General features: G+C 38.2%; 2 protein-coding genes across 4 annotated transcripts in view; one reads left to right on the forward strand and one right to left on the reverse strand.

The window, feature by feature from the left end:
- PALS1 (protein associated with LIN7 1, MAGUK p55 family member) overlaps nt 1-10,046 on the forward strand; it is a 59,784-nt gene extending 49,738 nt beyond the window's left edge. For all 3 annotated transcript variants that reach the window (XM_065686704.1, XM_065686706.1, XM_065686705.1), the window contains 7 exons: nt 801-984; nt 1,941-2,012; nt 2,478-2,549; nt 3,259-3,426; nt 4,168-4,370; nt 5,754-5,864; nt 6,923-10,046. In XM_065686704.1, the coding sequence (XP_065542776.1) occupies nt 801-984; nt 1,941-2,012; nt 2,478-2,549; nt 3,259-3,426; nt 4,168-4,370; nt 5,754-5,864; nt 6,923-7,099 (987 nt within the window). In that variant the 3' untranslated portion in view covers nt 7,100-10,046. The remainder of the gene's footprint in view (nt 1-800; nt 985-1,940; nt 2,013-2,477; nt 2,550-3,258; nt 3,427-4,167; nt 4,371-5,753; nt 5,865-6,922) is intronic.
- A 391-nt stretch (nt 10,047-10,437) lies between these two features.
- On the reverse strand, nt 10,438-19,636 carry ATP6V1D (ATPase H+ transporting V1 subunit D). Its single transcript, XM_065686708.1, has 9 exons — nt 19,462-19,636; nt 16,792-16,909; nt 16,516-16,595; nt 15,118-15,185; nt 14,394-14,438; nt 13,814-13,917; nt 13,427-13,493; nt 11,819-11,897; nt 10,438-11,215 (listed from the first exon to the last, which is right to left on the reverse strand). Exons 1-9 carry the CDS (start codon nt 19,500-19,502, stop codon nt 11,074-11,076), a joined length of 744 nt encoding a protein of 247 aa, XP_065542780.1. The 5' UTR covers nt 19,503-19,636; the 3' UTR covers nt 10,438-11,073.
- Nucleotides 19,637-19,746: the final 110 nt, after the last annotated feature.

The following is a 19,746-nucleotide window of genomic DNA, read 5'->3' on the forward strand; positions in this document are numbered from 1 at the left end:
CCGGGGGGGGGGGGGGGGCGGGAAAGGGGGTGGAGTGAGCGAGTAGCTGTGTGGTACCCAGTTACTGGCTGGGCTTAAACCAAGACAGATTGTAAGATGAACTCATAACATGATATTTACTCAGTTTCTAAAATAGTAAGAAATTATAAAATTAGAACTGTCTGTGCTTCTGAAATTCTATTTCAAAATTTCCAATTTCTCTATTTTCATGCATATAAAAAAGGGTTGTTGATGGAACTTCAGTCTTTGGGAGGGAAAGTTTGCATACTGTGAACTTTGTTCATTACCTTTTTAGCTAACATACTTTGCTTGAGACAGCATTAACAGTTTGAAGAAAAAACATACCTATTTATATCACAGCCAAACAAAAACATGAATAGTTGGTAACAAAATAAATTACAAGTGAAACTTCACCTAAAGCCCAGCAGGGCTTCAGTCTGTGTATTTATTAGATATTTAAACAAATCAAAATACTTCTCATGCTTCTTGAATGCAGAGAACTTGTATCAGTGGGTTTCACCTCCTAAAATGGTGAGAAAATTGTATAGACTTAGAATTGCCAAGTTAAATTCAGGCCTTCACCTCCAACTTAGCACAGCTGTGTCTTTTTCATTGCTAACCCAGGTAATGATTCCATTCCAGTATCTCATGTGCCCCAGATGAAGTGTCCATTTTATAGAATATTGGAATTTTTGTATGTCAGAACTGCACTGCATCACCCGAAGATGCAGTGTAATTCTTCAGAAGTCACAGGGTGGTGGTGTTTTTTTTTTTCTTTTTTTACATTTGGTCTCTCACAGATACACGTGAAAGCACATTTTGACTATGATCCCTCCGATGACCCCTACGTCCCTTGCCGAGAGTTAGGACTATCTTTTCAGAAAGGAGATATCCTCCATGTGATCAGCCAAGAAGATCCAAATTGGTGGCAGGCTTACAGAGATGGTGATGAAGATAACCAGCCATTGGCAGGCCTTATCCCTGGTAAATAAATCTCTAGAAAGTTGTGCACTGAACCTTTTGCAACAGAGCCTACTGTTGGTTATGTAATTCGCTTACTTTAAAGGTTGACCTTTTAAGGCATCTCTATGTATAGATGCTAAATGCAGAGTAAAGCTAGCACTTCCTTTGCAGGTCACCTTTCAAGAGCTACTTCTTCCTTTACTCCTTCACCACGGGGACTCTGTGGATTCAGAGTTCCCCCTGCTGGTTATGGCAGAAACGTGTGATTTTTAGCCTGCCTTGTTCTCTGCAGATAAGAGCAGCTGTTAAGATTTCTTGATAGCCTATTTGAAAAATGTATGGTTTGTTGTTTGTTCTTTTTTTGTCATAACTTTTCTGCATGTTTTGACTTAGCAAAGTACTTCAGTTACATATGACAATCATGGTTCCTTTCTAACTCTTGGGGGCCTTTGAGTAATGGGGTTTTCAGACACTGAAGTCATTATATTTTTTTTTTACATGGAAATATGTACAGCATTATAGTCCATTAAAGATCTGCTGATCTGTTAAACACAGGGAGCTGAAGACTTTTCAAATTCTGTAAATATCACACTGTTACTTCATGACAAGTAAGCTGAGAGGAACACAGATTTAAATATAGGCTAATCTTTTTCAAGCTGAAGTTCAAAGACGTAGTATAAATAGAACACATACAAAGATAATTGGACCATGTCATCTTAGTGTGAAACGTAGTCTTTCCAGTAGCTTAAATTTTCCAGGTGAAACTGGCCAGAATAGTAGTAAAGTTCTGTAAGTCTTTGTTAATATATTTTCATAGCAATAAACAAGCTTTGCAGCACTTAGAGTTTCTTTTTAAATTCTAATTTCTTTTTAAATTTCTCTTACATAAAAACTTAGGAAAAATTAATAAGTCATTACAAAAAAGTATGGAAATGGTTTCTAAATGTTAATGGCTTTTGTACTTTTAATGTGTTAAGGAAAAAGTTTTCAGCAGCAAAGAGAAGCTATGAAGCAAACCATAGAAGAAGACAAGGAGCCAGAAAAATCAGGTTGGATATATACTTTCTAAGGAAAAAAAGAAATAAATCTGTAGGTGCTAATTTGTGATACCTGGAACCTTGTCATTGTGGATTTGTAAAAAATTCTTCCATTTTTTTGTAATACAAGTGGGATGATTTTTTAAAATTCATCATGTAAATACAGGTCTGAATTTAGCGCTTTGCTGCATAAATTGCATGCATTTTTCATAACTATGTGTGATGTAATTAGGATGATGCAAGGGAATTTGGAAAGCCCCTTTTTTCTCTTAAAGAATTTTATCTGCCAGGACTCATTTGAAGTCCTTGGTGTGTAACATTTGCTTAATACACACCAAACTGCTGTTATGAACCAAAGAATGTAATGCCTTTTTGAAACTTCACTTTAAAGATCACTTTAAAGATCCAGATAGTGGGTGGGATAGGAAGCTTTGTACTGTACAGGTATTGGATTGTGATGATTTTTATTTTGGTTAGGAAAACTCTGGTGTGCGAAGAAAAACAAAAAGAAACGGAAAAAGGTTTTATACAATGCAAATAAAAATGATGGTAAGTAACATCTTTCGCGCAGTGTTCATACTTAAAAGCAACTATAAAAGATTCTACAGAGCCTTGTGAAAAGAATGCTGAATTTCAGGATATGTTAGAAATACTGCCTGATTATGTTCTGTGCAGGTTTGTAATAGCATTTAGTGAAAGATGTAAGAGGTGGCAGGTTTTGTAAGGTCATTTAGTCTTTTATAAAGACTAGATGAACACCAGATAGCTTTTTAGGCATGGAAGCAGTCATAATTTTACACTGATCAACCATTTTATTATGGTTTCATAATATCATTTCACTCTGCATAATTAAGTTTAGGAAATGGAAACTTCCACATAGAGTTTGCAGGCTGCTTATCCTATATTCTTATAACAGTACTTTGGGATTGGGATGATGATTTTGTTGTTGTTGGGCATAAAGTGTTATTCTTGTAGTAGAAACTTACTTATTGGCAAGAAAGTTGTTTCCCAAGTTTATGCTACTACTTATGTCAGTAGTAAGTGGAAACGCATTTTCTTTCTCAGGAAAGGGTAGGGAGCAGGGGGAAAGCCTCATCTTACTGGGCAAGTGATGATCTTTCAGGGTTCTGTTGCTCTGGGGACTCACAGATGCTGGGCAGAGTGTCAGGAGCTGCCTGAAACTTGATGCTACATAACAGGCAATACATGCAATTATCAGTAAAGTATGTTGTGACTATTTTATTGTTTCTCTCTCAAGATTATGACAATGAGGAAATTTTGACCTATGAGGAAATGTCACTGTATCATCAACCAGCAAACAGAAAGCGGCCTATTGTTCTGATTGGCCCGCAGAACTGCGGCCAGAATGAATTGCGGCAGAGACTTATGAATAACGAAGTGGATCGCTTTGCCTCTGCAGTTCCACGTAAGTTTGATGGGCAGATTATGATTGCTATTCTAAACATTGCCTGCAGGCACATCCTCTTGTGTTGAAAATAGTAATTGTGGTCTGGGGGTTTGAGCAGCTCTTGGATAAGGGACAAATAATAAAGTTATATCTTGTGTGGCAAAAAGTACCTTTGGTAAGTCAGTGCGTATCCGGTGTCCCAGCACAGTGTTATAGAGGCATTATAAGATATGCGTATATTTCAATTTGAATAAATTTGAGTGAATTACAGAAGTTTAAAAAAGAAACTGCTGCATTGGTCAAAGAACTTTTAACCCACATCTACTGCGTAAATTTAAATTTAGATGGTTTTAGTGCCTTCCCAAATGACTGATGCTTCAGTGAATTTTATATTTTTATGTACTTTACATTGCTAAGCTGTTCGTAAACCTAATTTAATTTGTTAAAAACAACTTACAGCTGTTTCCATATTCGGAATGAAACTGCATTCTTCCTTTCCTAGTTGTCTATTTTTTCCCACTAGATAATGTAAACAAGACCTGTAAATGTAGGTTTAGCCTTTGGCAACTTAATCTGTCCAGGGATATTTATTGTAGAAAATAATACTTTCATTTCTTGGATATTTCATATGCTGGTTTGTTTTGGGGTTTTCTTATGGTATTTTTTTTTTTGTTAGCGATATGTCTCCTAAGAGAACCACTTATTTCTCCAATTCTGCAGGTGTATCTCTGATTTCTTTTTTGTCACTCCTATTTGTAGATACTACTCGGAGCAGGAGAGAGACTGAAGCAGCTGGCAGGGATTACCATTTCGTTTCCCGACAGGCATTTGAAAGTGACATAGCTGCAGGGAAGTTCATTGAATACGGAGAGTTTGAAAAGAACCTCTATGGTACTAGCATAGACTCTGTGCGGCAAGTCATCAATTCTGGCAAGATATGCCTTTTAAATCTTCATACACAGGTATGGCAAAGCTGTTGCCTGTTGTATTTTAATTGTAAAAGCTACTGTGAGAATCTATAGAGAGCTGTATTTGATTTATCTGAAATTAGTGTCTCTTCAAGGTCCATTTTCACTTTTATTCCAAAATTTCTTTCAGTGGTGTTCATTTGACTCTATTTAGTGTGCTGTGAATACAGTCTTCTTGTTCCTTGTTTGAAAATGAATGCATTATCGTATCTGTGCTAAAGGTAATAGGGACCTTGGTGTCCAGGTACTGAAAGCTGGTGAGAACTATCTGAATTGAAAAATTACTTAAAATAGGATTTGTGTGTCTCAGTGTTTCAGTTATTCTGTGAGCTCTGGGGTTTTTGAAGATGGAGGAGAAGTTATTTGGGATTATACTTGGAAACTGCATTTGGGGAATGTTTATGCAGTTCCATAATACAGAGGATTAATGTACATCACATCAGCAATATTGAAAGCTCTTTAGTTGTGACCTGTTGACTGGAGAAAGAAGAGAGAAACTATGTATACAGACCTCAGCTTGGGAATTTGGTCAGACGTGGGAAGAGGCAAACTCCTGGAACACTGCCCATTTTCTAATGCATATAATATGTATAAGGTCTACTACTGTTGTAGATGCTGCAAAAGAAGACCTAAAACTTAGACACACTAGTAAGGTCTGCTGGTACTGAAGCCATAATTAGCCATCACCAGTTGGGACCATGTGATACTTTAGCAGCATAGCTCATAGGTATTGCAAAGTATGTAGTTCAGAACACCTTTTGAAAATGGATCTAATGATGTGATTACAAAAGTCTGTCTCAGAGACAAGTAGTTTGTCCTGAGACATATAAAAGGAACCTTTTGAAAAAATCAGACTAAGTTGGGTTCTTTATTTACTGTCCCTTAATATCAACGCAACCTGCAAAAAAAAAAAATATGCTAAGTATACAGTAATAGTGTATCTGATACCTTGTATTTTAATTTTCAAAACAGAAAATACTAAACTGTAGTAATTAATGACTCTTCTCTCTGTTCAAAGCTGGTACCATTCCTTAGCATTGTAAGGAAACTTACTTCAATGTAGGTGACTTTTTCCTTTGGATACCAAGAGATATGTTCCTTCAGTTTAGTTATGAAGAATATTCATGAACAAAAGTAAATGTTTGGGTTCCATGAAGCTGAAAAATATTGGAATATCAATTTTGTAGGAAATGGTGAATGAACTCTTGAGTGGTGAGGGTAATATTGTTATGGCTAATTATACTGCTGTTAATATATTGTAGAATTGTCACTGTGTTTGAAGAGTATATTATCAATTATAGCATGTGAATAATGCATCATTAAATGACCTTTTCATGGATGGAACTGTTAAATATGTAATAAATTCTATTTCTGCAGTCACTGAAGACACTACGTAATTCTGACTTGAAGCCATACATTATATTTGTTGCACCACCTTCACAAGAGAGATTACGTGCTTTATTGGCCAAAGAAGGGAAAAACCCAAAGGTAATGTGTCTACATTTCTGAAATCATGTTTTTTTGTTTACAGATGGTTTTGATAAATTCTTATACTCTTTCTTTGGAACTGGGAGACGGTAGCGGTACTGAAAATGTATGGGGAAGCAGTGTAGGTTAAATCCATTGCTGTGGGTTAGTAGACAGACCATACTAAGGGAAGGGCTGACTGATGCTTTTGCCTAATGAAACGACAGGTATGAGGCAAGGGAATCCATTGCTAATTCAGTAATCCCAGGGCACAATGTCTCAGCTGGGGTCTCTGCATTTGGGTACAAAAATACAACCCTTTATTTTAAAACTGTGGAATCCCCAACTTTGTCCTCAAGTAAACCTGAGAGTATTCTAGGGAGCAAATGATTATTCTTTTTATTTTAGGAACTTACATGCACTTGGACAAGCATTTACTTGAAAATGTATTCCAGAACTTTTCAGCTGAAGTTATTTTAATGCTTGATTCTGTGAAATCACTTTTCATGTTTCAGCCAGAGCCATCTCAACTTAACCAGTTCAGATAATCTAGTTGAGGAGTTAGTGCTGTGGAACAGGATTGAAACCCACAGGTTAAACCAGAAAGTCTGAAGCTCAGAAAAAAGGTCCTTATCCAGCTTGTGAGATACAAAGTGCTTATTGCTAGGATAATGAAATATATTGATCTTCAGCTTTTTAACTGAAATCTACTCTACAGTGGTTGGTGGGAACACTTTGCCACCATAGTATCTTCAAAGTACTAGCTGAATATAATGTTGTTCATACTGAGGAAGAAAAGTCTTTCCAGCATAACTCCAAAGGATTCCTGATGTGGCTGTTGGTCAGGAATTGTGTTCTGTGGCTGCATTGTTCTGCTCCCCTTGTTTGATGCAAGGGTGATTTATTGCCTGGATGCAAATATGTATCATGGTTCAGTGCTATTGTGAACTTTGCAACAGCTGATAGCAATACCATGAAAATTTGTGTAAACGTGTTTTCTGAGTTGTTACCTTTCCCTACTCTGTCGTTGGGGGGGAGAGGCTTACTCACGTATGCTAATTCTCCATTTTTGATTGCAGCCAGAAGAGCTGAGAGAAATCATAGAGAAGACGAGGGAGATGGAACAGAACAATGGGCACTACTTTGATACAGCAATTGTGAATTCTGATCTTGATAAGGCATATCAAGAGTTACTTCGGTTAATAAACAAACTTGACACAGAACCGCAGTGGGTGCCCTCTACCTGGCTACGATGAGAGAAGAATTCCAAGGGACAAATGGACTTCAGCTTAGTAATCTTTCCAAGGAGATCATGTGTAGGCATGCCCAATTCTAGTGTACACGTGTGTGAGCTCTGGACCTCAGTGGCTGCATCCTTTGCCAGTGAAATTGCGTATTACTGGAAAAAATATGCTAATCAGCTTGTGAGCTGGTTTAGCTGATCTAAAGATTGTCTAAGTTTTCTTTCTCTGTGGTCTAGAAATGGAGACCTTGACAGTACTAAATTCTAAAGCTTTAGATAGATATTTTCTAGCAACTACTTTTATACATAAATCCACCTTTTTTACCTAGAATCACTGTTACGAAATCAAAGGTTTTAAGTGTGTGTGTGTATATACAGTCCATGCTGTCACATAGTTATAAATATGAATGTTATTTAACACTTAACTTAATGACTTTGTGGGACATGATGGTAGTTCAGGAGCGTAATTCTACAGATCATTGGGCAGAGGAATAATCTACACATGAAAAACGTTAATATTCATGAGAAATCTCTCCTGTTCAAAAAATACACAGAATAAAGATGCTGCTCTCATCTGGAGCTGCCTTGTGAGGCTTTAGTTAATACTTTAGTTATCAAACATTCCACTTTCTCATAGCACTGTAATTGGCAAATGTGTATAATGTAAATACTTCAATCCTTCTGTCTTTTTAGTCAGACTTTGTAAATCAGATTTGACTGCACAATAATTTTAGGTCCAAAGATTAATATTATGTTGATCTTTTAGATGTGGTATTTTTGAGGAATTATCTTTAAAACATATTGACTGATTGGAGCCGTTGTTTTCAACAGATAGAGATATTTAGAAAGGCAAAGGTTATATTTTTGTGAAATTTATATAGTTATAAGACATGCTGCTTAAAAGTCAACTTCAGTTCTCATGTTTTATAACAGAATACTGACTAAAATAGACTGAAATGCTGAACATTGGAAGATAGTGGGGGTTTTTAATCTCTGCACGTGGTTTGTTTTGTGGCTGTTGGTCTAATGGATGACTAACTGGAATTAAAATAGCTGAATGTAGCTACTGTGTTATAAATTACTGTTATAATTCACTAGCCAACATGTTGTCCTGCGTTTGCTCAGTACTGCAGTGAAAGTACGTGTAAAACACTGGTAACTGACTGAGAAGTCACACAAAAGGGGAATATTATTAATGGTTGAAACAAAAAAACTTGAAACAAGGGAACAAAAGGCAAGGTCTGTCTGTATCTTGTTCTGATCTGATTTGTAGAACACACTATCTTTGCATCATCAGTTGATTCTGAGCTGTGAAGGTTTAGCTACTAAGTCTGTGCACCTGCAGTAGGGCTGTTCCATCCCTGAAGCTAACTGATTAGTATCTCTGCTGTTTTGGTTTTGGGTAGCACAAAGAACCTTGACTGTGAATATCTCTTAATTTTAGCCATAGTGTTTCTTTGTTTCTACATGTAAAACACTGGAGTTACGTCAATGTGTAGTTCATTCCTGTCTAATGTTGAAGGATGAAAAAATAGTTGATTTTTTTTCCATTCTGTCTTGCATATATTCTTTCCTCAAAAGTTAGTGGAACAAATTCAGACCCACAGTTAAAAGAGAGCTCAAAGTATACAGCAGATATAAAGAAATTGTCAGGTTACTATCCTACTTACTGAACTAACATTCAGTACGTTTTTGTATTGAAAAATGGAAGTATAGAGTGCATTCATGTCTTGTTAGAAAGCAAAATTATTGCTGGTTTAATTAGTATTTAGGGCTGAAAAGCAATTAAGCAGTTAGTGGGGATAAGTAATGACCCTTCAGAAAGAGAAGGGGTTGGAAACTTTTATCTTTAGTTCAATTCAGTGTTAGAAATAACAATGTGCTAGCATTGGCCCAAGGGCTGGATATTCAAAGTAATGGCTTTTGCCTCACATTGCAGGCATGTTCTTGGTTTAATCCATAGTTTGACAACTACAATGTTCAGGTATATTGGATAGTCAGTGTTTCATAGATGACAAAATACTGGATCAATTTTACCCTTTTTTAAGAAAGATGATTGTAGATGTATTAGGGTTTTTTTGATATTGGCAGTTTCATAGCTGGACAAAGTGGAAAGCAGTAAAATGTTAAGGGTAACGTAGCTCAGCTACATAGGCTCTGTACAAATTTCTGCAGTCACAATCAGATGGTTGCTTAACCCCCTTAGGCATTCAGTGTTCACAGGCAGTGTCAGTCACATTAAATCATGCCATTAATGTATTTAACTAATGTTTGTCTACCCAGTTTATCTAAAATTACACAAGAAGCTGGTCTTTTACAAATAAGCTTTTGAATGCAGACTTAAAGAATGTTGCCTGGAGTTCAGCTGTACTCTCTTAATTCCCAAGGCACACAATACTTGCTAACATCCATGTGGAGAGGAGCTATGATAGTTTATAACCAGTGTTAGCCTTGTCTCCTGAAGGGAAAGGCTTGAGCACCACTGGGAAATGTACCTGGCTATCCATCTGCTGCCAGCCTGGACCAGGAACTACGTTCTGTAAGAAATTCCTCTGCCATCTTTAATGAAGGCTGTGTGTTAAATTCCGTGAGAGTAAAAGAGAATATGCAGACTTCAGCAGTGAAACTCTCCAACCTTATCACAGGCATTGTAGGGAGCTGTATCAGACTGAAAGGAGGGTATCATCTGCATTCTTACCAGTCCAGATTTAATTAAAAGAAATAGTAGCTGAATTGTTTTAACAGAATTTTTGAATTTAATTTTATGAAACTTTTAAAAATTGGATGGGTGGGTTTAATGCCTTAAGTAATTAAGGTAACTTTACTGAGACCTGTGGTTAGCCCCACATTGTACTTTTATACATGTATCTGCACTCTGTATTTTGAGACATCATGAACTGCACACTAATGTAAAAATGTAAAATATTCCTAGATTTAAAATAAATCATTGTACAATTTTACTTCTTGTAGTGCATCTTGAGAGTCTTCTTTCTGCCATTTTGCTGAATGTGGGAAGATGCTGTGACCTGTCAGTGCGCTAAAGGACGTTCTCTGTTCCTTCCGAATCCATGCATCCCAGGGGTAGAGGTAACAAGTGCCCTGAAATCTACAGGTTTTTCTCTTTCAAGCTACACCTGCATCTTAAAACTGTGTGTCTGTGGTAGGAAGGAGCCACTTAACCTTTATTACTTTAGGTTAGTAACCAAGGAGAAGTGAATGTGGACACAGGCTGAAAGATGTACCCGGTGCAAATTCTAAACTGGGAGTAGGGGATGAAGTTTTTATTTTGAAATCAACATGACAAGCTTTTAAGACCACCATCTCCCAGCAGTTTGAGCCAGACACCAGCTATTTAACACTTAAAATTTTTACTTGTTTCTAGCACAGACAGTACACAAGTTGGCAGAGCCTCTAATTAAAACCAAGATTTTTAGGTTTTACGTCAATGGTAACAATCGTGCAACAAAAGTCAGAGAGGACTGGATTTTGTCAACAGGGTAGAAAACTAGCCTTGTCTTTACTGATGTTTGACTTAAGCATGCCAATACCTGCTTTAATCAATATGAACATTAATAGTTCTGCAGTAAAGAACATTACATGCATCTGCCTCCTTAAATAACATTTTCCTAGCATGCACTAGGAAGGGGAGTAATAATTAAAGAGGAATCTTGATTAGACAAATCCAGAGCCATCTGCAAAAAACACAGCTATGTACAGTCATTCCTACTAAGTGAAGGAATAGGTTGAACACATAATAGGCAGCTTTCCTGACAGTAAAGCACGTCATCTCTCCTTTTCCTCTTATGCTGCAGTTAAATTCCCAGATTTCTAATCTCCCAGGAGAAATCCACAATTCATTCAGCTCAAGATGTATACACCAAATGAGAAGCCACGTAAGTATCATTGAGGCAACATGTCCTGAATTGTATTGCAATTGGACATTCTTTATTCTGGGTCCCCTGTTCCATATCCAACAACTGTGCTGGGTTACTCAAAGAGAAGGTCCTCATCCTTCTCTTCTACTAAGAGATTGGCTGGTTCACGCTCCCCACCATCAGCCCTTCGAAGTGCCCGTTCTTTCTCAGATTTTTCTTTCAATACTTTTTTCTTTTCCTGGATCTTCTTCAACCTGTGAAGAGGAATGTGGTTTACCTGTGAAACAAACGTGTTTTCATAAAACAGCCTAGCAGCAAGGATGCCATACAACTTGCATATGATAAAGCTGCCTGGAGATGTTCCCTAGGAATCCAAAGTCCTGTAACAAATGGCAAAAGGCTTTTATCTCTAGCTGCTGCCACTGAAAAATTTCATCCAAACTGTAAATTATATTCTTGAGCTTAAACACTGCATTATACTGTTCTGCTTGTCTTTAATGAAGCTAATTCTCCTTTAGTTCATTCCAGGTCTGACATTTTTGCCTCAAGCAGCCTGAAACACCTCTATGGCAGAGGTGTCCTTAAAGCAGAACGCCTCAGCTCAGTATACTGTATCAGCATTCCCTCTGAAAAAAATGCAGTGACAGCTGTGTACAACCTAGTGGTAGGGATTCATCTGTAAACTTCAAACAAGTAATCGCCTATCTCCAAGTTCCCAACTATGGAAACTCAATGTGCAGGAAGAATCAGGTCATGTTTAACAGTGTTTACTGCCAGGTTAATAGTTCTCGTAAGTCCCTTCTGAGGAATGGTCTATTTGAGAAAGAGGCCAGTCTTGTCTTGCTTTGGACATTTACCTGTAGAATTCCTCTCGTTCTCGTTCATCCAGCTCTGTGATGATGTAAGAAAGAGTACGCTCGATCCTGGGAATAATCACTAAAAAAATATAAACACGGAAGTTGTTTGACTGCTGTTACATTAGCCAGGAAGTTACCTAATGCAGTGCACAGATGGTTGTTGAAAATCGATCTAGTAATTCTTTTGGCTAGAGGAAATTTAAATGTCTTTCATGGAAAGGCATGCTCTTTCATTATGGAGAAGTACACAATTGTTTTCTTCAGTAAAGAAAGTAAGTAAAAGGAGTAAACTAGGACTTTGAACATCACAGAATCTCCCATAGCATGTTCTTTTGAACGACGCAATGGAATCACTAAGCACTGATCCCTGATTGCTTGTAAGGTCCTTATTCCCCATGGAAGTGTTAGGAAAAAAACCAAACCAAAAACAAACCCCAAATAAAACTCCTGCAAGAGATGGCCAGAATTTGAATTAAAATTATGTTCTTCCATCACATTCTTTCAGAAACTTCTGCTCAATGTAGTGCTTTTACTCACAGAGTTATGATCTTGGTTTAAAAAAGCCACTGTGAAAACAAATACTCAAAGGTAGCACGATCATGAGGGAAGAGGTAAGATATTAAACAAAGCTTTAACACCCAATTGGGTGAGCTGTGTGTCAGAATCACTTTTTGAAAGAAGAAAGCTGTTATCAGCACTACCAAAGTTATCTTGAAGGCTGCAAAGGAAACCACTTCTACAGTTAAATTTGCAGAGTGATGAGCTGCAGATAAGGCCTGCACCATCAAGGGAACAAGTCTATGGAAAACAGGACTGAAAAGGGCAGTTCCTATTCATGTACTGGAATAAGTTATTGCATACATGTGAAGATGTATGCATACAGTTCATATGTTAAATATGACCTGTCAAGAACTCAGGAACTTGAAATAATCAAAGCACCCTGAATACTGCAGCAAAAGGAATCACATCAATACTGTACATAGGCTGTATTTTAAAAATTGCAAAAAACAAATTTGCAAAAAACAAATTTACAAACAAGAAGAAATAAGGAATTCAGATGAAAGAAAAATACCAGAATATTGACATTAGGACTGTTCCATTTCCTCTAACAAACACAAATCTGAAGAGATTCCCAAGCTTTCTCTCAATGCCCAGTCTGCAATACCATCCAAAACCAATCAAAAAAGTTACCAGCTCTTCACTGGACACTATCATTACAGTTTTAAAAGCTATTATGCTAGCTCTTAGAACATCTGAACACATAAAAGCATCCTTTCTTTTGTTTCTATCCAACAGACTTGACCAAGTAAGTCACTAGCAAAGACTCCACAATGTTTGTGAAATCTTTGCTTTATAGGTTCACACAACTTCCTGATTACTTTCTCACATTTGCATATTCATTTATCAATAGGTACTCCATTCTACCAGGCTTTTCAGTTTTGTTCTTATTTGCAATATGCTTCATTCTAATGCTTTGTGAAGAGTTTTCAAACTGGTTAGAAATCCTACAAAGAAAGCAGTCAAAACAAGAGGTATTTCTATGACCCTGTTCCTCATCTTGCATGGAGGCAGAAAAATACTACACATCCCAAAAGGAAAAATACTCACCGTGTTCAATTGCATTCACACGTCTGTTTGTTATTTTAATGGCATCATCCAAAGTAAGGAAGGATGTCTGATGGAAGACAAGACAAATTCCGCATTTCCATCAATTCTATACACAAACCAAAATAGAGCTTGAAAGCCAAAGCCAAATCTATAATGTAGCTTTACATACAGACTCAATTTTTGATAGAAGCAGAACTTTTTCTACTTATGTCAGAAGCATACTGAATACTGCACATATGAGGAGTTACAAATACCAACTCCCCAAAAGTTTCTTTGTACAGCATTAAGTCTAAAGGAGTATAGTACAGTTCAAAGTACTGAGACTACTTCCATTTTGGAACAGTGAGAAACCAATAATCCCCTTCGTTTTTTTTAACTCCCACCAACCTGTAAAGAGGCCAGTTCCACAAGCAGCTCCACAGCTTTGGCATAGTTCCTCTTCAGCTTAGCCAGCTGTTCTCCACCTCTGGCCAAGCCAGTCAATTCATAGCCTGAGTTAAAAAAAATCAAATACCAAAATATCAAATAATATTTGTTACTATTGTTACTATGATGTTTTCTGACTAGATAAAAATTAGTACCTTATGAACTGCAGTGATACAGACAGCTCAGCAAGTGTGACAAGCTAGAGCCCTTGTCCATTAATAAATTGTCTTTATAGTGGTTTATGTTACTACAGATCACTCTTGTGCATGTCTAAAGTAAGACCTACCAGTCTCAAAACCTGATAGTTCAAGACAAGCCTTCTCCTCACCTGAAAAACTCGCTCATTTAGGAAATTACAATCCACTGGAGTCTTTTAATAATCCCTCCATGTCACAGGAACAGAGCAAACTATCAGTAAGCAGAAGTACACCCATGCCTATGATGTAAACTGACTTACCAGCAGGACATGACAAGTATTTTTGTGTTAGCATACAATAGCTGTAAGTACATATAAGATAGAAAACGCTTGTTTTGTACTTACTGTCTCCTCCTTCCTGGTAGTGCTCAAAAACTGGCAGGGTTACACCTGACAAAAGTGAACAAGAATGTGTGTGAGAGACATAAAATCTTATAGATTTATTAAGCGTAACTCACTTTTACTTGATTTGCTTCTAATGCATTATGTAAGCGCAGAATCTTTTCCAAAATCTTCCTATATAGCTTGGAATGATAAACGCATGCTGGTTCTGACATCTTAAGATGGAACTTCATAATTGTGTCTAGATCTCTGTGATATCAGTACATGAAAAATTCAGAGAAGCATTCAGGTTTATTCAGTGTTTAGTTTTATGTTTCTCTTTAGAAATGTATTCCCTATGCTTAAGGAATATTTCAAGCATTCAATCCTGATTTAGCTTTCTTGTTTTCTTCTCAATTACTGATATTTAATTTCCTGAAACTTATTTAATTTTTGATTCTTAGATTCTTAATCTCCTGATCTATTTTTCTTTAAAGCTCTATGGAAATCATGCTTTGTCTGAAGATCGAGGAATCGGACTGCAGCTTACACACTCATTTAATTTTATGAGGGAAATAAAAAAATTACATCCTGTATGTGAAAAAAACCCAGCAAATTACAGGTGTTCCCCCTGTTAGAAGATTCTAAGAAAGAAAGGAGACAGTGATTGGATACATTCCTGCATATTTCACAGTCTCCTCCCACAATTCCCTTAAGAGTCAAAATACTCATGGGCTGGAAGAGTCACCTGCTACATTGTCTTTTTTAGCTCTGATCTTAGCTTGAGCTTTGTTCACATTTTGGATCACAGTGGTACTGTAAGGAAGAAAAAACATATCTTAATCAGGAAAATGGTTCATTAAGTCATCACTATATACAAGATGAAGTAGTTATCAAATCGCTGTAAACATCTGGAAATTGCCCTCAGCAAAGTTCTCTATGCAATTCATTGCACAGATTTTGAGGCTAATGCAGAAGCTTTGAAAGAAACAGGTTTCCAGCAATGTTTGTAAATGTAAAAAACACAAAGTTTGTTCAAATGTAACTTCAGAAATGTCTTAGAGAAGTATACAAAACATAACTAAAAAGTAGCCAGTAATTCTGGCGAATTACTTTAAAATATTTTAGTAACATTGAGTCTTAATTCACCTGTGAGACTTCTTCCCTGATGAAAGTGAAGGATTTTCAAGGCTTTAATGCAGACCAAGGCCACAACATTTTGTTTGAGTTTGTATGTACTTGTTCTTTCAGAACACCTATGAGTTTGTTTATCCACTATTAACATATTAACAAACATAAGCTTCTACAACAATTCATCATGAAGAATTCTGAAGTATCTTAAGATCTTCAAAGAACAGGTCACTGTAGCCAAATCTTCTACTAAAGTACAGTTTGCTTACAGGGTGGGATCTGACTATTGTTTACAGCTAAGCACTATGACTGGTTAGGACAGGAAACAGCACCATATTCAAGTGAAAGGGCAAAAGACTTTTCTCCAGTAGCCCACAGATTACCGCTGTGTCTGATCACTTAATTCCTCCCCATTAACCAGTAGTACCATCAGCTGAATCATTAACACTTCCCCAACTTTATTCCACAAGATCTTCACACACCTGAATGAATTACACAAACACTGTAGTTAAAACTGTGATTTATTAAAATACAATTTAAAAACACCCTCCTGGAAGAAAAATATTTGCTTCGCCTCTCAGATACAGCCCTCACTAGGCCTACTGAGACAAGAGGGCAATGAAGAGGAGGTTAGAATGATGAGTAAAATTACTTTATGACTTACTGGGAGAAAATAACACACATCATTACATCCGGCCCTCAAATTCACAAGAAAAATCAAAATACTAAATAGTTCAATACTCTGCTATACATCCTTGTTTCCCTACATTTTAGATTCCAAGCTGCAAAAAGCAACACCTCAAACATTTGTAAGTAAATTCTGTTATTCTTTCTACTTTGTTTAACTTCCAAATGGAGTACACATTTTCATCATATAAGTTCTCTCTCTCCTGCAGTGACATCTCCCACCTTTACCTAACGGAATTCAGTTCATCCTGTTCTACCCTGTTTCTTTTCAAAGTGAATTTAAGAATTTTCCCATGGGTTGAACATCTACAAGATCAGCAATGCTCACCTGAAATCTCCTGCTGTAAACTTTGCCTCAGCAAGTGAAAAGGCAGCTTCTCTCATCACCTCACCCATCAGCATCTTAGTCTGTTTAAAAAACCAAAAGGGCAGTAAATACAAGGCAAATCACCATTCCTTTACCAGGATAAATAATTAACAGCATAAAAAAGAATAAGAAATTTGAGTAAGAAATTCCTGTTAGTGGAACAGGAATGCACAAGGGACAGAACAGACAGATTCCAAACAAATTGAGTCAAACAGAGGAAAATTCTCATTTACCTACCTCAATAATTTTCTTAAGGATCTGCCTAAATCGAAGTGTCAAAGCATCAGATTTTTTCTTCAAGAGATTACGACCAGTCTGAGCTCCTTTCAAACGAGCTTTCATGATGGTCTGAGCCCTGTTAAACAAGAATAAATAAAAATGTCCTGCATCATCTAAAGGGATTAGGAAAAAACTTCCACAAAGTTTGCTCACATGGATATAGGTGAAATTAGAAAGCAATCAAGAAATATCAATGCAGTAAAAACAGGATGGCCACTTCAGGATCGAATTATATATTCCCATCTAAAATCGGGACTTTGTTGTATTTATCTCCACCAGCAATGAAAATTAGGCTCCATCAAAGATCATGGAAAAGTGACATGTCATTTTTCAGCGCTTCCACCATAGGAGAATAGTTCTCATTTTTTGATGACTTACAAGTACCAGAAATTCAAATACTCACTGTCAGTGTGACAGTGGTGTTGCTTTTAAGCTCTTTTACTGCTACGTCATCTTCTCAAAATCAGAAAACACAGCAAATTCTTCATCTATGGGATCACAGCTATCGATGCTGTGTTCTGATTTCACAGTCCAACATGATACAGCAGCCATAAATTCTGGTTTAAAGAAAGTCAGAAAGCACAATGATTCCATAGCTTCTTGTGCCACAAGCTATTTAAGACCATCAGAAGTAGCATCAGTTGAAAAGGTCATGAGTAAGCTAGCTGTAGTGTTGTATATCCTCTACTTCCAATAGCATACTTACAGGTTTCTTGTACAGAATTAGGATGTGAAGAAGGATCCAAACCATGCTTCCCTCTCTGCTATGGAGTGTATTTTAATTTGAAGAATCTTTTTGCTTTAAGTTGAGTAGAATAGCAGGAGCTACACAACAAGAGGCACAAGCTGTGCAAACTTAAGCTATCCCTTTGTGCATACAGCCGCTGCATACAAAGGACAATACTCAAGTCACCTCTTTGTGAAGAGAAGCCCTATAAGCTTCCTCTCTGACCTTGAAAAAGTAAATATAATTAAGATTCTACCCACACAGTGGAATCCATTACTTTCCACATTTAGTAGCATGTGATGAGAATAGCTCCATTAGTACCTACCAAACACTTATAACTGAAAAGCACAAATACTTTCTAAAGGTTTACCATTAAAAAAAACACGTCAAAGTCAAGAGTAAAAAGGCAGCTTTGCCTCCGCAACAGGTAGGTCTCTGCCACCACCCTGAAGTAACTTGTTTGCGCTGTTCACCACCTGCCAGAGACTGGCTGGCTTTCTAGTTCAAGCAAGATTTCACAGGCTCTGAGAGTGCGTTGAACAAAGCCTTGTTTTCTGTCAAGGACACTGAGCAGCTTCTGTAATTGCTGACATCCAGCACAGAAGAGGCCCATGCCTGCAAGCCAATTCATTAAGATTAAAAAAACAAACAAACAAAAAAACCCACAAAAAAACCCCACAAAACAAGAATTTTGTGAAATTCTGTCCTGTCAGTTAAAAAAAAAATAACTTACAGAGGCAGGCCATCCTTATTTTATCATCCTAACTTACATTTCTATCAAAACATCAGCCACGCTATTGGTCTACTATCATCTGAAACAAAGCTTGTAAATATTTAGCCTTTGTACATCACCATGTTCTTGCCACAATGACAAATCATCCCACTAAACCAGATACCTTTTAGAAGTGATCTGCTTCCTCCTTGGATATGTAAACTGAGGGGAAAAAGCAGTACCAAAAGAGCAGGAGCCTGATCAGAGGAGTATATGTGATTTATTTCTGAACTAGATTTCCAAGCATGCACTTTACCATGTAATGTGCTAATCTTTCCATATAAACTCTTATTTCATATGTCCTGACCGCATACACGGGGGAATAATTATTATTTTACATTCAATGATTTCTGTCCTGCAAGGCACCTTTTTATGAGGGCTGCATGCAGGCATCAACCCAGTTTTATGCAAGAAGATTTGAAACAGCCTGTCACCTTAAGGCAAAATCTTTCTGTCCTGGAGGGTGCTGAAAAGAAACTGAATAGCATTAAAACAGCAATTTTATAAGCAGGTCAGTTTCACTTGCTTGTGTTCATTCCAACTTTGGTGGCCTTGAAGCCTTGTCAGGAGACATCTGACTTCATGACAAATGGTTTGCTGTCAGGATCTGGAAAATTACTTCTCTGTCCACTGCACATTTTACTTCCTTCTTTTTTAACACTTTATGGCCAACTTTATGTACAGCAGTATTGTCTAATAAGAAGCTATGGTTCGGTCTGCGCAATTTTTTCCTTATACATATATTATACAAATTCTTCCTTTAAAAATCAAGGGTTTGTAATTGCATCATTTCAAACAGCCCCGACACCACCATCACTGGAAGCTGCTTGCGTCCTCTCCCTCACTGTACCCTGCCACGGCGCTCTGAGGGCTGACCGAGCACACCTACCTGCGGCCTCTGCACAACACCCAGACAGAGGGAGGGAGCCCCCCCTCGGGGCGGCGAGGACAGACCAGCACCCGGCGAGACGACTCCCGGCGCTGGGCCCCAGCTGGGACAAGGACCCCCCCAGGGCCGGCCCGAGCAGTCGCACCGCGGCGCTGACCCGTTCCGCGGCGGTGCCTCGGAACCGCACCGGGACCCCTCGCCCCGCTCGCCCCTCGGCCCGCCCTCCCGGCGGACACTCACATCCTGGAGGGGAAGATCTCGATGCGGTCCTTGCCCGACATGGTGGCAGCGTGCGCCGGCCGAGCCCGCTCCCCGGGTCACCGCGGCCACCGCCGTCACGTGACGCGCCGCGCGCGGGGCGGTGCCCTGACAGACGGAGCACCCGAATGACAGCGCAGGTCCCCCTCGCCTCGCCCCGCCCGCGCGTCGCTTGCCGGTCACGTGTCCGCGGGGGTGGGCAGGGAGCGGCGCGATTGGCTCCCGGGCCTCTTTGTGGCGCCCAGAGAGCTCGGGCTGCGCCTGCCC

Source organism: Lathamus discolor, chromosome 6, assembly GCF_037157495.1.
Source record: "Lathamus discolor isolate bLatDis1 chromosome 6, bLatDis1.hap1, whole genome shotgun sequence".
Taxonomy (NCBI): Eukaryota; Metazoa; Chordata; class Aves; order Psittaciformes; family Psittacidae; genus Lathamus; species Lathamus discolor.